This window comes from Hyla sarda, chromosome 11 (genome assembly GCF_029499605.1).
Source record: "Hyla sarda isolate aHylSar1 chromosome 11, aHylSar1.hap1, whole genome shotgun sequence".
Lineage (NCBI taxonomy): Eukaryota > Metazoa > Chordata > Amphibia > Anura > Hylidae > Hyla > Hyla sarda.
The window spans coordinates 59,921,528-59,938,383 of NC_079199.1; the positions used below are offsets into that span (position 1 = coordinate 59,921,528).

At 41.2% G+C, this 16,856-nt stretch overlaps 1 protein-coding gene across 1 annotated transcript in view; it reads left to right on the forward strand.

Moving 5' to 3' along the window:
• Positions 1-1,549, forward strand: part of SCG5 (secretogranin V) — a 61,839-nt gene extending 60,290 nt beyond the window's left edge. Inside the window, exon 6 of the mRNA XM_056547309.1 lies at positions 1,088-1,549. Coding sequence (XP_056403284.1) covers positions 1,088-1,177 — 90 coding nt within the window. The 3' untranslated portion in view covers positions 1,178-1,549. The remainder of the gene's footprint in view (positions 1-1,087) is intronic.
• The last annotated feature ends 15,307 nt before the right edge of the window (positions 1,550-16,856 follow it).

Genomic DNA, 16,856 nt, shown 5'->3' on the forward strand with positions numbered 1-16,856 from the left:
ATGATTTTGTATGTCGGGGCAATCGCATAAACGGCTATCCGGCAGCGCTGACTGCTTCAGCTGCCACCGGATAGCCGTTTACGGTACCACAAGTGCTCCGGTGAGTGTCTCTTACCTGTCCTTGGGGCTCCAGCGCCTCCTCTTCGGGATCCCTTGCATCGCCGGCGCTCTCCATCGTCGTCATCACGTCGCTGCGCAGCGTAGCGATGTGATGGCGGCGCCGGAGAGCGAAGATGCCGGGGAAGCAGAGGCATTGCCGGAGCATCGGGGACACGGCGACAGCGATGGAGGGCGACATATAGGGCAGTGGTGATGAGCGGTGACGGTCCAGAGCGGCGGGGACAGGTGAGTACAACTTTCTATACCAGTGGTCTTCAACCTGTGGACCTCCAGATGTTGCAAAACTACAACTCCCAGCATGCCCGGACAGCCAACGGCTGTCCGGGCATGCTGGGTGTTGTAGTTTTGCAACATCTGGAGGTCTGCAGGTTGTAGACCACTGTCCTATACTTTACATTGCACGGATCCCTCAACATACGATGGTTTCAACAAACGATGGTCTGTTTGGAACGGATTACCATCATATGTTGAGGGACCACTGTATACACTGTATAAACACTTCTATACCTATATATATTGTCCAATTATATAGAGCTCAACGAGCCACGTGTACAACTGTGTGGCATACATTTGCATGTGTTTAGACGATAAACTTAGCATATCCTTCGAGAGTTTTTCCCAGCATGGAACACAACGGTGCTCCATAGCATAATGTGATCAAGGAATAATTTACTTATTAATGACCTTGTAATTGCTAATATTATCTTGTCTCTCTTCTCTATCTAGTATTCATGATGCAAATCAAAAAATGTTGCAGTATCTTGTAATACCTTTTTTTATTGGACTAACAGCATTTTGTAGAGACAAGCTTTTGGGATTCCTCCCTTTATCAAGTCCAAAGCAAATCTACTCATTGCATCTGCATCACTGGACTAATACGGCCACTCACATTTACTATAGTATTCATGACATACAGTACACACTTGTCTCCATCTTCCCTCTCACCTCCCATCTTTTCCTCTTACAGATGGTAAATCCATACCTACAGGGACAGAGGCTGGACAACGTTGTAGCCAAGAAGTCTGTTCCGCATTTCTCTGGTGAAGAGGAAGAATAAGCAAAACCAAATGAGTGAGCCGTCTTTGCTATCTGCTGCTCCAGAGCCTCACTGACTGGCAGCATGTTTATTATTTATAGACCTGTGAATGGGAAACAGCTGGATTTATAACATTATGTTGTCATAGGTAATAAAAAATATAGACTTCTGCTCTCTGTTAAATTAGAGGAATGGTATCTTTTTTCTTGTGCATTTCTTGTGATGCTTTCAGGGGAAGTTTAACCAATTGCTTGCTGCCAAATTCTGTCAGTGTTAAAATGTAGTTACCAGTAAGATCCCATCTCCTGTGTCTGGCTGCAGAGATCACTCACTACTTTCCTAAATTAGTACTGTAAATTAGTAATAACTGCAATAAAAATTAAATCCCCCCAAGCATTGTACAGGATTTGTTTTGAAGCATTAATACAAGTTTATTTGGATTTCTACATGTCTGATCCCTTTGGTAAGTCTGGCTGTGGCTTACCCCTTCTCTTGATAACACATGAACAATCTGGCGAGCCGGACATTCCAGTGTATGTGGAGAACAAGAGAGATGGCTGTCGCCTGAATGCACGTTTGGCTAACAACTATATTCACACAGCGTAAAATGTGCAGAATGGCCGCTCAGAAAGCCCGCATTGACATAACGCACATTCGAATGATATGGCGGGAGCTATGACCACACGGAAATGTGCCGTCTCATAGATGGCAATGTATTTCCGAGCAAAATCCGCAGAAAGAATAGACATGTCTGTTCTTTCTGCGGACGTCAGAATCAAGATTTCCACTGTGTGCGCAGTGCAGCAGAATCCCATTGAAATCAATGCAGCGGAATGTTCGTGCGGAATATTCCAGCAGAATTCTGCACGGACATTCTGCCGTGTGAACATAAGACTTAAAGCCATGGCCACTATGGGCAACACCTCCAGTTCTTTTCTGCACAAGGTTTTAAGGGGTACTCCGCTAATTGATTAAAAATCAACTAGTGCCAAAAGGTAAAAAGATTTGTAAATGTTTTCTATTTAAAATATTAATCCTTCCAGTACTTATCAGCTTCTGTATACTACAAAGGAAGTTATTTTCTTTTTGAATTTCTTCTCTTTCTGACCAAAGTGCTCTCTGCTGACACCTCTGTCCATGTCAGGAACTGTCTAGAGCAGGAGCAAATACCCATAGCAAATGTATCCTGCTCTGGACAGTTCCTGACATGGACAGAGGTGTCAGCAGAGAGCACTGTGGTCAGTCAGAGAAGAAATAAAAAAAAAAGAAAAGAACTTCCTCTGTAGTATACAGAAGCTGATAAGTACTGGAAGGATTAACATTTTTAAATAGAAGTAATTTACAAATCTGTGTAATGACCATAGGGATGACTGTCCCCAATTACTCTCTTGTGAGATGTGTGTAATGGGCGGGTGGGGGGGGGGGGCTGGGGGGGGGAGTGGAGGGGTGGGAATTGGTAGAGGGAAGTGAGTAGGAGAGAGAAGATGAAAGAAAATAAAGAGGAATAAGTGATCGCTTGACCACTAAGAAAGTGTGATTATTTATTATAAACTATGGGATGGGTTAGTGGGTAGATGGACCACAGGGCCCTTGAGTCCAAATTCCCACTATCAAATAGACTTGGAGTAAATATATTTAATGAAATTACACTACAAGTATAAACAACACACTATAAAAACTATAAACATGAAAATGTGATGACCCATGGTGATGGCCGGACCACGGGGTGTAGCGGTGTAGATAAATGGGGCAAGGTGGTATTAACCCCAGGGGCAAGGTGTTGTTAACCCCTAATGTTCGTGATGCCAGAGTGGTTGTTTGGTATAGTAACCACAAGACTGGTATCTCCGCTATTACATAGTTACATAGTTAGTATGGTAGAAAAAAGACATACGTCCATCAAGTCCAACCAGGGAATTGAAGGGAAGGGTGTAAGGGGATAAAGGAAAGGGATTTAGTTTTATAATTCTGCATAAGATTTAATGTTATTTTGTTCCAGGAATGTATCTAACCCTGTTTTAAAGCTGTTAATTGTTCCTGCTGTAACCAGTTCCTGAGGTAGACCGTTCCATAAATTCACAGTCCTCACGGTAAAAAAGGCGTGTCGCCCCTTTAGACTAAACCTTTTCTTCTCCAGACGGAGGGAGTGCCCCCTCGTCCTTTGGGGGGGTTTAACCTGGAACAGTTTTTCTCCATATTTTTTGTATGGGCCATTTATATATTTATATACGTTCATCATATCCCCCCTTAAACGTCTCTTCTCAAGACTAAACAATTGTAACTCCTTTAATCGCTCCTCATAGCTAAGATGTTCCATGCCCCATATTAGTTTAGTCACGCGTCTCTGCACCCTTTCCAACTCCGCAGTGTCCCTTTTATGAACAGGCGACCAAAACTGAACAGCATATTCAAGGTGAGGCAGTACCAATGCTTTATAAAGGGGGAGCATTATGTCCCTGTCCCTTGAGTCCATGCCTCTTTTGATACATGACAATATCCTGCCGGCTTTGGAAGCAGCAGCCTGACATTGCATGCTATTCTGTAGTCTGTGATCTACAAGTACATAAGAAATAAAGTTCTCTCAGCTCACCTCCTCCACGGTCTGCAAGGACCCGAGCCCGGCCAGGCTTTAAAATTGTAGGTAAATGAAGAAAGGTAGTCCAGCAGTCCCTTAAAACGTAGATTCTTTATTTCACTTTTCTTTAAAAATACAGAGCACACACCATCCACCTTCACCTGGTCAGCAAACAACTCCTATGGACGCGTTTCGAATGCATGCGCGTTCTTGATCACCACACCACCTGTGTGTTCCTCACCTCCTAAATACCAAGTTCAAGAGGGAGGAGCACTAGCTTCAAGAAGACTTGTATAAAACACCGTTCGTGTACATTAAAACTTCTTACAAAAACAGGTAACTATTAAAACTTACTATTGCATGAAAAATGAATAGAACGGAGGAAAAACTATGTTGTCTGATTCTGCTCGGTGTGTTTTATGAATCAACCAGTAAGGTTATACGTGTTCTACACCGACAGCAGGTTATTAGCAACAATCGCATTGTGTGTAATGATTCTGGGAAATCCCCGTAATTTCATTCACGAGAATTCCACTGAATGAAATGTTTTTAATAATGCAACATTAATTCCTTCCGTATGTTCAGACCGTGCGGTATTCTGGTACGCAGAGTGTACTGCCAGAAGGCCTCACGGTTGAACAATTTTCTTTGTATGTCACCACCTCTTATGGGTTTCTTCACCTTCTCAATGCCATATGCTAAGAAATTATTTATGTTTCCATTATGTGCCTGTGCAAAATGTGTGGATGCACCCGATTTGTTTCTATTACTTTCCATTTTGACCGCGTCGTATAAGTGCTCGCGGATCCTGATTTTTAATGGACGTGAAGTGCATCCTACATATTTTAAATTGCAGGCAGTGCATTCAATTGCATACACGACATTTGTCGTATTGCAATTGATGTACTGTTTGATGTCATATCTGTGGTTATCTGTACTATCAGCAAAATCTTTGCACACCTTAGCAACATTGCATAGTTTGCACCGATTTGCTCCACACTTGAAGAAACCTTTGTTACTTAACCATGTGTTCACACATTGCGTTTCTGAGACGACTAGGCTCGGGGATAGACTATCCTTTAAATTGCAAGATTTTTTCGGCACCACAGCCACTCCTTGTGCCAAAAGACCTGCCAAGATCTCATCTTCCTTTAGGAGGTGCAGGTTTTTATAAATTAAACCACAAATGTTTTTGAAATGTGGATTGTGTGTGATTGCAAGTACCGGTTTTTGTGTTGTGTTATTATATATTGTTTTCTTTTGATTTGTCACAAGATTTTCTCGACTTTTGTTTTGGACAATTTTCATGGCTCTATTAAATTGTTTGTGGCTATAGCCTCTTTTTGTGAGCCTGTCCTTTAATTGTTTTGCCTCTTCCTGGAATGTGGAATGTGAAGTGCAATTGCGTTTCAACCTGGTAAGTTCTCCGACTGGAATGGCTCTTATGGTTTGTGTGGGATGGTTGCTATTGGCCCGTAAAATAGTGTTACCTGATGTAGGTTTGCGATATGTAGAGCTTTGTATTGTCTGTCCTGGTATGCCTGTGAGCTGTAAATCCAAAAAATTAACTGTAACTAAATCAACATGTTGTGTGAACCTTAAATTGAACTGGTTGTCATACAGATATTCCATGTACAGTGGTATGGAAGACATATCTCCTCTCCAAATGAGGAGAAGGTCATCTATGAATCTTCCATACCACTGTACATGGGTGGCAAAGGGATTGTGGCTTGAGAAGATGGTGGTCTCCTCCCAGTAAGACATGGTGAGGTTGGCCAATGAGGGGGAGTGTTTGGCCCCCATTGACACCCCACTGCACTGAATGTAAAATTGGTTATCAAAATTGAAAAAGTTATGTGACATTAAAAACCATGTAACTTGTTTAATGAATTCACACAAATCGCTTGTATAGTTGCTGTGACAATCTAGAGAGATTGGCCATGATAGCCTTAGAACACCATCTAGATTGTCACAGCAACTATACAAGCGATTTGTGTGAATTCATTAAACAAGTTACATGGTTTTTAATGTCACATAACTTTTTCAATTTTGATAACCAATTTTACATTCAGTGCAGTGGGGTGTCAATGGGGGCCAGACACTCCCCCTCATTGGCCAACTTCACCATGTCTTACTGGGGGGAGACCACCATCTTCTCAAGCCACAATCCCTTTGCCACCCATGTACAGTGGTATGGAAGATTCATAGATGACCTTCTCCTCATTTGGAGAGGAGATATGTCTTCCATACCACTGTACATGGAATATCTGAATGACAACCAGTTCAATTTAAGGTTCACACAACATGTTGATTTAGTTACAGTTAATTTTTTGGATTTACAGCTCACAGGCATACCAGGACAGACAATACAAAGCTCTACATATCGCAAACCTACATCAGGTAACACTATTTTACGGGCCTATAGCAACCATCCCACACAAACCATAAGAGCCATTCCAGTCGGAGAACTTACCAGGTTGAAACGCAATTGCACTTCACATTCCACATTCCAGGAAGAGGCAAAACAATTAAAGGACAGGCTCACAAAAAGAGGCTATAGCCACAAACAATTTAATAGAGCCATGAAAATTGTCCAAAACAAAAGTCGAGAAAATCTTGTGACAAATCAAAAGAAAACAATATGTAATAACACAACACAAAAACCGGTACTTGCAATCACACACAATCCACATTTCAAAAACATTTGTGGTTTAATTTATAAAAACCTGCACCTCCTAAAGGAAGATGAGATCTTGGCAGGTCTTTTGGCACAAGGAGTGGCTGTGGTGCCGAAAAAAGCTTGCAATTTAAAGGATAGTCTATCCCCGAGCCTAGTCGTCTCAGAAACGCAATGTGTGAACACATGGTTAAGTAACAAAGGTTTCTTCAAGTGTGGAGCAAATCGGTGCAAACTATGCAATGTTGCTAAGGTGTGCAAAGATTTTGCTGATAGTACAGATAACCACAGATATGACATCAAACAGTACATCAATTGCAATACGACAAATGTCGTGTATGCAATTGAATGCACTGCCTGCAATTTAAAATATGTAGGATGCACTTCACGTCCATTAAAAATCAGGATCCGCGAGCACTTATACGACGCGGTCAAAATGGAAAGTAATAGAAACAAATCGGGTGCATCCACACATTTTGCACAGGCACATAATGGAAACATAAATAATTTCTTAGCATATGGCATTGAGAAGGTGAAGAAACCCATAAGAGGTGGTGACATACAAAGAAAATTGTTCAACCGTGAGGCCTTCTGGCAGTACACTCTGCGTACCAGAATACCGCACGGTCTGAATATACGGAAGGAATTAATGTTGCATTATTAAAAACATTTCATTCAGTGGAATTCTCGTGAATGAAATTACGGGGATTTCCCAGAATCAGTACACACAATGCGATTGTTGCTAATAACCTGCTGTCGGTGTAGAACACGTATAACCTTACTGGTTGATTCATAAAACACACCGAGCAGAATCAGACAACATAGTTTTTCCTCCGTTCTATTCATTTTTCATGCAATAGTAAGTTTTAATAGTTACCTGTTTTTGTAAGAAGTTTTAATGTACACGAACGGTGTTTTATACAAGTCTTCTTGAAGCTAGTGCTCCTCCCTCTTGAACTTGGTATTTAGGAGGTGAGGAACACACAGGTGGTGTGGTGATCAAGAACGCGCATGCGTTCGAAAAGCGTCCATAGGAGTTGTTTGCTGACCAGGTGAAGGTGGATGGTGTGTGCTCTGTATTTTTAAAGAAAAGTTAAATAAAGAATCTACGTTTTAAGGGACTGCTGGACTACCTTTCTTCATTTATCTACAAGTACACCCAGATCCTTCTCTACCAGTGACTCTGACAGTTTAATCCCCCCTAAGACATACGACGCATGCAGGTTATTAGTACCCAGATGCATAACTTTACATTTATCCACATTGAACCTCATTTGCCAAGTGGATGCCCAGACACTGTCTATCCAAGTCATCTTGTAACTTATGCACATCCTCTATAGACTGTACTGTGCTACAAAGCTTGGTGTCATCTGCAAAGATAGAAACAGAACTGTTAATGTCATCCTCTATATCATTGATAAATAAATTAAACAACAGCGGTCCCAGTACTGAACCTTGGGGTACACCACTAATAACCGGGGACCAATCAGAGTACGAATCATTGACCACCACTCTCTGGGTACGATCCATGAGCCAGTGTTCAATCCAGTTACAAACTAAAGTTTCCAAGCCCAAGGACCTTAACTTACCTGTCAGACGTCTGTGAGGGACAGTATCAAACGCTTTGGCAAAATCCAGAAACAATATATCCACAGCCATTCCTCTGTCAAGGCTTCTACTCACCTTCCTCTTTGACAACTTCTATCCTTAGTAAACCCATGCTGGCTATCACTTATAATACTATTATCCCCTATGTATTCCTGTATGTAATCCCTTATAAGTCCTTCAAACAATTTACCCACAATGCACGTTAGACTTACCGGTCTATAATTGCCTGGCGAAGACCTAGAGCCCTTCTTGAAGATTGGTACCACATTCGCCTTGCGCCAGTCCCTTGGCACAATACCAGACACCAGAGAATCTCTAAATATCATGAACAAGGGTACAGATATTACTGAACTTACCTCTCTAAGAACTCTTGGGTGTAGTCCATCCGGCCCTGGAGATTTGCTTACATTTACTTTACTTAACTTACCTTGTACCATCTCTACATTAAGCCAGTTCAATACATTATATGATGTGTTACCAGCACTGACCTGGCCAATGTCAGCTCCTTCTTCCATAGTATATACAGAACTAAAGAACCCATTCAGTAGCTCCACCTTCTCTTGATCGCCCGTGACAACCTCCCCATTATCATTATTAAGGGGTCCTACATGCTCTGTCCTTGTTTTTTTTGTATTTATATATCTAAAAAAATATTTAGGATTAGTTTTGCTTTCTTTGACCACCTGTTTCTCATTTTGACTTTTTGCTGTTTTTATTACATTTTTACAGATTTTATTAAACTCTTTGTACTGTTTAAATGCTATAGCTGACCCATCAGATTTGAATTTTTTGAAGGCAATTTTTTTGTTGTTTATTGCTCTTTTAACCTCATTTGTCAGCCATGTAGGATTTAGTTTTAATCGTTTATATTTGTTCCCCTTTGGTATATATTTAGCTGTATAGTTATTTAGAGTTGATTTAAAGATGTCCCATTTACCTTCTGTATCAGTATTTGAGAACACCTCCCCCCAGTCTATGTCCTGTAGTGCAGCTCTCAGCAAAGGGAAATTTGCCTTTTTAAAGTTATATGTTTTAGCTTTCCCCGTCTGTCTTTGTTTTCTACATTTTAAGTCAAAAGTAACTATATTGTGGTCGCTATTACCAAGTTTTTCCCGCACAGTTACATTACCAATCAGCTCTGCGTTGTTGGAAATTATCAGATCCAACAAGGCATCACTTCTTGTTGGGTCTTCCACAAACTGGCCCATAAAATTATCCTGCAATAAATTTAGGAATTTTCTCCCCTTTGTAGTTTTAGCCAGCCCCCGTCCCCAATCTATATCTGGATAGTTAAAATCTCCCATTATTACCACTGTACCTGCCCGGGCGGCCCTCTCTATTTGTTTATACAGCCGACCTTCTATCTCTTCAGTGATATTAGGGGGTCTGTAGATTACACCAAATATAATTTTTTCAGTATTTCCCTCCTTTTGTAATTCTACCCACAGTGATTCCACCTCCTCAGAATCATCACACACTATGGCATCGTTCACACTGACTTTCATACCACTTCTTACATACAGACAGACTCCACCACCTTTTCTGTTCATTCTATCTTTGTGAAACAATGTAAACCCCTGCAGATTAACGGCCCAGTCATGCGAGGAGTCCAGCCATGTCTCAGTGACCCCAACTATATCAATATGTTCCTATTTATTTGCTAGGCTTCTGGCATTTGTGAACATACACTTTACATTTCCATTAAGTTTTACACATATAGTCTCACTAATGGGATTTTCAGAGTTATTGGGGTTAATGTTATTTTTTGAGTTATAAGGGCTAATTGTACTATTTAAGTTATTGGGGCTAATGGTATTTTTTGAGTTATTGGGTCTAACGTTATTATTTAAGTTATTGGGGCTAATGGGATTTTTTGCGTTATTGCGTCTAACGTTGTTATTTAAGTTATTGGGGCTAACGGTATTTTTTGAGTTAATGGGGCTTATTGTAGTTATTGAGTTATTGGGGCTAATGGAATTTTTTGAATTATTGGGATTACAATTTTTCGGGCTACATTTATTTTTACAGCTGGTTTGTAACGCATGAATCTCCTTATCCACTGCTCTTAACCTCCCCCCATAGGACTCCTCTCCACCCACCATTATGTCCTGACCCCTCTCTAACCTATCCATCCCACTGTCTGCTTTCTTTGCTTTATTATCCTCCCCCCACTCACCTAGTTTAAATACTCAGCCACCCCTTCCAGGATTCTCTCCCCAGCACAGCAGACCCCTTCCATTCAGGTGCAAATTATCTGTAGAATAGAGTTTGTACCCCAATGAAAAGTCAGCCCAGTGCTCTAAAAACCCAAACCCTTCCCCCTCACACCACGACTTAAGCCATGCATTTAACTCCCTAAGCTCCCGCTGTCTTTCCTGCAATGCGCATGGCACAGGAAGTATTCCAGAGAACACAACCTTAGAGGTCCTTCCCTTCAGCTTGGCACCTAGTTCCTTGTAATTATTCTTCAAGGACCTCCACCTACCATGTATTCTGTCGTTGGTTCCCACATGGACCACGACAGTTGGGTCATCCCCAGCCCCCCCTAGTAATTTGTCCACCCTTTCCACCACATGCCGAACCCTGGCACCAGGGAGACAGCAAACCATTCGGTTGAGGTGGTCTTGGCCACAAATTATTCTATCCGTCTTCCTGATTATAGAATCCCCTACCACAACTAACTGTCTTGGCCTACCTGCGTTACCATGCCCTACACTACTAGTTGAGCTGTTCCCATGGCTGTTAGGGAGACCAGTATCCACTAGGGTTGCCATCTCTGATACTGAGGCCCTCGCATCATCGCCCAACTTGGCAATTTTACTTGGGAGATCAGAAGCAGAAGTGACCTTCCTTTTCCTTGCCCCCTTTCCAGTCCCTCTAACTACATTAACCCAGCATTCTAATGGCTAGGAAGTGAAAGGAGAGTCCACAACCAAGTTATGGTTTAACGGAGGCTTTACTGAGTTAAGACAGGTGTTATTATCTTCACAGCTAGGCAAGAATCCCAGAGAGTCGACCAGTAACACGGAAAGGGCCCTGCAGCTTGCTGGGACTTGTAGTTGTTGTAATAGGTTTTAGTTCAGCCACGCAGACTAGAATAGACTTGATCAGTGTCTTGACTTTAGTAGAGACAGCAGACATAGATGAGATGACTTACTGACAATGTGATGTCTGTGCTTTGCTGTCCTTAGCAGAAAGAGAGAGAATTGTAATGGCCGCCCCCTTATATAGAGGGGGGCTGAGCCAAAGTCCATTGGTCAAGCTGTGGGTCATAGGTTAACCTGCTGCCCTCTGGGTAACATGAGACAACATAGACATAACATGTGACACACAGGTCCTTCAGACATCTCACAGGTCCTTTAGACTAGCTATACATTAAAACACTGACTATATTCCTACGACAATAAATGACAGTATAGTAACAGCAGGGGAGACACTGCAGAAGAGCCCCAGGTCACTGAGGGACTCAACCTGACAGGGCCTAAGTGTAGTGCAGGACCATGTCCTGTACTGGGACATTACAAAAACATGTCCCCTTTAAAAAATAAAAATAAGCATGGTATAAAAACAATATCATTTCATAAATAGCCAGACAGTCTTAAAAAGAGCTCAGTGCTTGTGGGGCAACCTGTAAAGGAAATGGGCAAGAGAACAGACACAGCAGGAGTACAGACACATGTCAGCTACTGAAGAAAGGGAAAGATCCCTGAAACACGTCTAGCCTGAGAACCCAACATCCTCAGATCACCAGCATCATGTCCAGATAGCCAAAGATCTACTATGCGAGCGAGCTAGTGTTTGCTTCCCACCGCAACACACGTGCCTCTCCACCACAAGGCTGCAGAGAACACAGCCCTCCACTCTCCGCATATGCTCACTGGGAGAGACGGTCTACCGGCAGCCACCTCGTACAGCTTGTAGCACTGCTGATCGAGAACAAGAGAAGGAAGGCTCGGACCACACTACAGGACGGGTGAGCGGGGACATAGTCCCCATATGACTATATCATTACACCTCTCCCAGGATTACATTGCAGAGAGTTATCACGCTGCGTGCTATAACCTCTTGCATAGAAGAACACAGCACTGTTGTGGAAATGTACAGAGTACTTTTCTCCACAGGAATACAATAAGTACAAATTGCTACATAGTAGCACCCTGTATCTACTACTAAACTATTAGAACTATATCTAGTACTTTTTTCCACAGGAATACGAGTGCAACTGCTACACATGTAGCATCTCTAGACTTTCTTTATTTGGCACCAAATCCCCATTTCTTTTACAGGTTGCCACACAAGCACTGAGCACTTTTTAAGACTGTCTGGATATTTATGAAATTATATTGTTTTTATACTATGCTTATTTTTATTTTTTAAAGGGGCTATGTTTTTCATTTTTATAGTTTTTATAGTGTGTTAACCCATCCCATAATTTATAATAAATAGTCTTTGCACCCTTTCTTAGTGGTCAAGTGATCTTATTCCTCTTTTTTTTTCTTTCATCTTTCCTCTCCTACCAGCATTCCTCTACCCATTCCCCCCCTCCATACCCCCCCCCCCCCCCCCCACCACCACTCACATCCCACAAGAGAGAACTTGAGGACTGTTACCCCTATGGTTGTTACACTAATTGTCTATCTATAAGCACATTGGGTGCAGTGCCTGACAGTTAGCCTCAGTACTCTCTATAGTAATTGTGAGCTGCACCACCTCTCCACTTTGCTCTACTAGTTTACAAATCTGTTTAACTTTCTGGCACCAGTTGATTTAAAAAAAAAAAAAAAAAAAGGCCCTTTGGTTGTAAAACCTTCAATATATTCCAATGCTGTTTTTCCTATTCTTTGTAATTTTACTTCAAATTGATTTTTATTTTTTTTCACACTAGGGTTATGGCTTGATGATATAACTGAGTTGTGAAGGCTATAAACAGATTTCTTTTTTTTATGACTATTGATAGATCCTATTTACTCTTATAAGATCAGGGTTCTAGTATTTTGAGAGCAAGAAACGTACTGCAGACTACGCTATTCTGGTTAAAAATGTTGGGACTCCTGACAGAAAGCACACAAATAAAGCCCAAGTGGCACTATAAATTGTATTACTTTATAATTCATTACATTTTATAGAATTTATAGTCCCTGCAGGACTGTAGATTATACATTCTCAGGAGCTGGGGGTAAGTAGTAGAGATTGTATACATGACTTTGGAAATACATTTGCTACAAATTTACTTAATTTATTAGTTCATTCCAGATCTTGCAGGTCACAGGTTATCACAGTTTGACAGGTTATATAAACACCAACACCTTTTTCCTCCTCCTGTAAGAAATTATGAAAGTCATATGTGACAAATATTGTGTAACATCATTCTATTCCATGGGCTTTACCAGTCACTGTAGAAGCGGTTCTAGATGCAGCAAGCCAACAGTTAGGATAGGGTACGTTGTCTTTGAAACACGCTTCCATAATAACAATAATAACAAGTATTCACAAAATATTATAAGGCCCTATTCCCACTGTGGAGATTCCACATACAGCAGCCTCCCATTGATTTCAATCGGATTTCTACTGCTCTGTTCACACGTCGGACATTCAGCAACAGAACTTTCAACAAGGGATTGAATTTTGGCAGAAGATTTTGGCAGGAAATGGCAGTTTATTATGTGGAGGTTAAAAAACGATTTAATTTTTTTAAATAAACTGGTGCCAGAAAGATTTGTAAATTATTTCTATTTAAAAATCTTAACCCTTCCAGTACTTATCAGTTGCTGTATTCTCCGCAGGAAATTCTTTTCTTTTTGAATTTATTTTTCAATCTGACCACAGTTCTCTCTGCTGACACATCTGTCTGGCTCAGGAACTGTCCAGAGCAGGAGCAAATCCCCATAGCAAACTTATCCTGCTCTTGACAGTTCCTTAGACAGACAGAGGTGTCAGCAGAGAGCACTGTGGTCAGACAGAAACTAAATTTAAAAAGAGCATACAGCTCTTTTTTTTATAGAAGTAATTTACAAATCTGTTTAACTTTCTGGCACCAGTTGATTAAATTTTTTTTTTCTCTGGAGTACCCCTTTAAACGGGAAATTCCACAGTAGAACTTTATCAGCACATCCCATTGACAGCGGTGGGAGGCTCCTGCAAAGCGGATTCTGTCAAGAATTTTCAAGTGGGAATCTTGAACTGAAATTGTGTGAACTGGCCCTTTCTGTAAGGCTGGTGTCTGCCAAAATTTTTCGTGGTCTACAGCAGGGGTATTTAGTGTTATGAATTTCTCCCACTGGTTCCTTAATGTTTTTAAATGAAGCACAACATAAAACATGTGTATTCCTTATCCTCGCACCTATTTATTTTAGCCTTGAAGCCCTAGTCTGGGTGACTCCTAGTTACCGCTTCTATCACATATTAAGGAATCCGAGTAGAACATAAAAAAGAGAAAAAGGGGAACAGGGTGCAGATGCTATCAAAGTGCCATTAAATCTTTTCACAGAGGATAATAGATGTACATATACTATCCTTTTGCGGGGTGAATCTAAAATCAAACAGGTGAGAGACTTTCTTATACCCACCTACTCGTGTTGTGCTGCAGGCACAACACTGTTAAAGAGGTTGTCCATCATAAGGTGATCTGTGTACGTACCTGGCAGACAGTAATGGACATGCTTAGGAAGGATCTGCCCTTGTCTTGGGTCTAAATGGCTATGTCATGAGATTACATAACACTGTGGCTAGCTTTTAGTGAACTAGTATTTCGTGTTTGACTTTTCTTTTTTTGACTACAAATCCCACAATTCCATTTGCCTCCCTCCCACACATCAGCCCCCCCACCCATTGAAAAATAAATGAGCTGCATCAATTCAAAAGACCTGTGGTGCCTACAGCTGTTGCATTAGTTGCAGATTGATCCCTCTCCCACCAAGCGATCACTCCACCCACTGAGGCAGACAGGCTCCCTGTCATCAGCTGACTAGTGAGTCAGGTCTTGGCCGCATTTCAACCTGGGAAAAATCTGAGACAACAGTCATTTTGTAGGCTGGTAAAAATAAATATTGGGGTGAAAATCACAGAAGAATTGTGAGAAAATCGTCACACACAGGTACAGACACTATATTATGAACTACACTAACTTTACAGCCCCTGTAGCATAGTCAAATAAAAAAAATTCCTGGAATACCCCTTTAACCCCTTGGGGACGGAGCCCATTATGACCCTAAGGACGGGAGCATTTTTTGCAAATCTGACCACTGTCACTTTAAGCATTAATAACTCTGGGATGCTTTTACTTATAAATTTGATTCCGAGATTGTTTTTTCGTGGCATATTCTACTTTATGTTAGTGGTAAATTTTCGGTGATACTTGCATCCTTTCTTGGTGAAAAATTCAAAAATGTCATGAAAAATTAGAAAATTTTGCATTTTTCTAACTTTGAAGCTCTCTGCTTATAAGGAATATGGATATTCCAAATAAATTATATATTGATTCACATATACAATATGTCTACTTTATGTCTGCATCATAAAATTGATGAGTTTTTACTTTTGGAAAACATCAGAGGGCTTCAAAGTTCAGCAACAATTTTCCAATTTTTCGCAAAATTTTCAAAATCGGAATTTTTCAGGGACCAGTTCAGGTTTGAAGTGGATTTGAAGGGTCTTCTGGTTAGAAATACCCCATAAATGACCCCATTATAAAAACTGCACCCCTCAAAGTATTCAAAATGACATTCAGTAAGTGTGTTAACCCTTTAGGTGTTACACAGGAATAGCAGCAAAGTGAAGGAGAAAATTCAAAATCTTCATTTTTTACACTGGCATGTTCTTGTAGACCCAGTTTTTGAATTTTTACAAGGGGTAAAAGGAAAAAAATCCTCTCAAAATTTTTAACCCAATTTCTCTCGAGTAAGAAAATACCTCATATGTCTATGTAAAGTGTTCGGCGGGTGCACTAGAGGGCTCAGAAGCGAAGGAGCAACAATGGGATTTAGGAGAGTGAGTTTTTCTGAAACGGTTTTTGGGGGGCATGTCCCATTTAGGAAGCCCCTATGGTGCCAGGACAGCAAAACCCCCCACATCGCACACTATTATGGAAACGACACCCCTCAAGGAACGTAACAAGGGTGAGCCTTAACACCCCACAGGTGTTTGACAACTTTTTGTTAAAGTCGGATGTGTAAATGAAAAAAAATATTTTTCCACTAAAATGCTGGTTTTAGGGTAATAGGAGAAAATGCCCCCCAAAATTTGTAACCCCATTTCTTCTGAGTATGGAAATACTCCATGTTTGGACGAAGAGAAGGAGCGCCATTGAGCTTTTAGAGAGATCATTTGTTTGGAATGGAAGTCGAGGGCCATGTACATTTACATGGCCCCCGACTTGGAATGGAAGTCGGGCGCCATGGTGCCAGAACAGTGGACTCCCCCACATGTGACCCCATTTTGGAAACTACACCCCTCACGGAATATAATAAGGGGTACAGTGAGCATTTACACCCTACTGGCGTTTGACAGATCTTTGGAACAGTGGGCTGTGCAAACAAAAAAATTACATTTTTTATTTTCACGTACCACTGTTCCAAAAACCTGTCAGACACTTTTGGGGCGTAAATGCTCACTGTACCCCTTATTACATTCCGTGAGGGGTGTAGTTTCCAAAATGGGATCACATGTGGGTATTTATTTTTTTGGGATTATGTCAGAACCGCTGTAAAATCAGCCACCCCTGTGCAAATCACCAATTTAGGCCTTAAATGTACATAGTGCGCTCTCACTCCTGAGCCATGTTGTGCACCGCAGAGCATTTTATGTACACATATGGGGTATCTCCGTACTGAGGAGAAATTGCA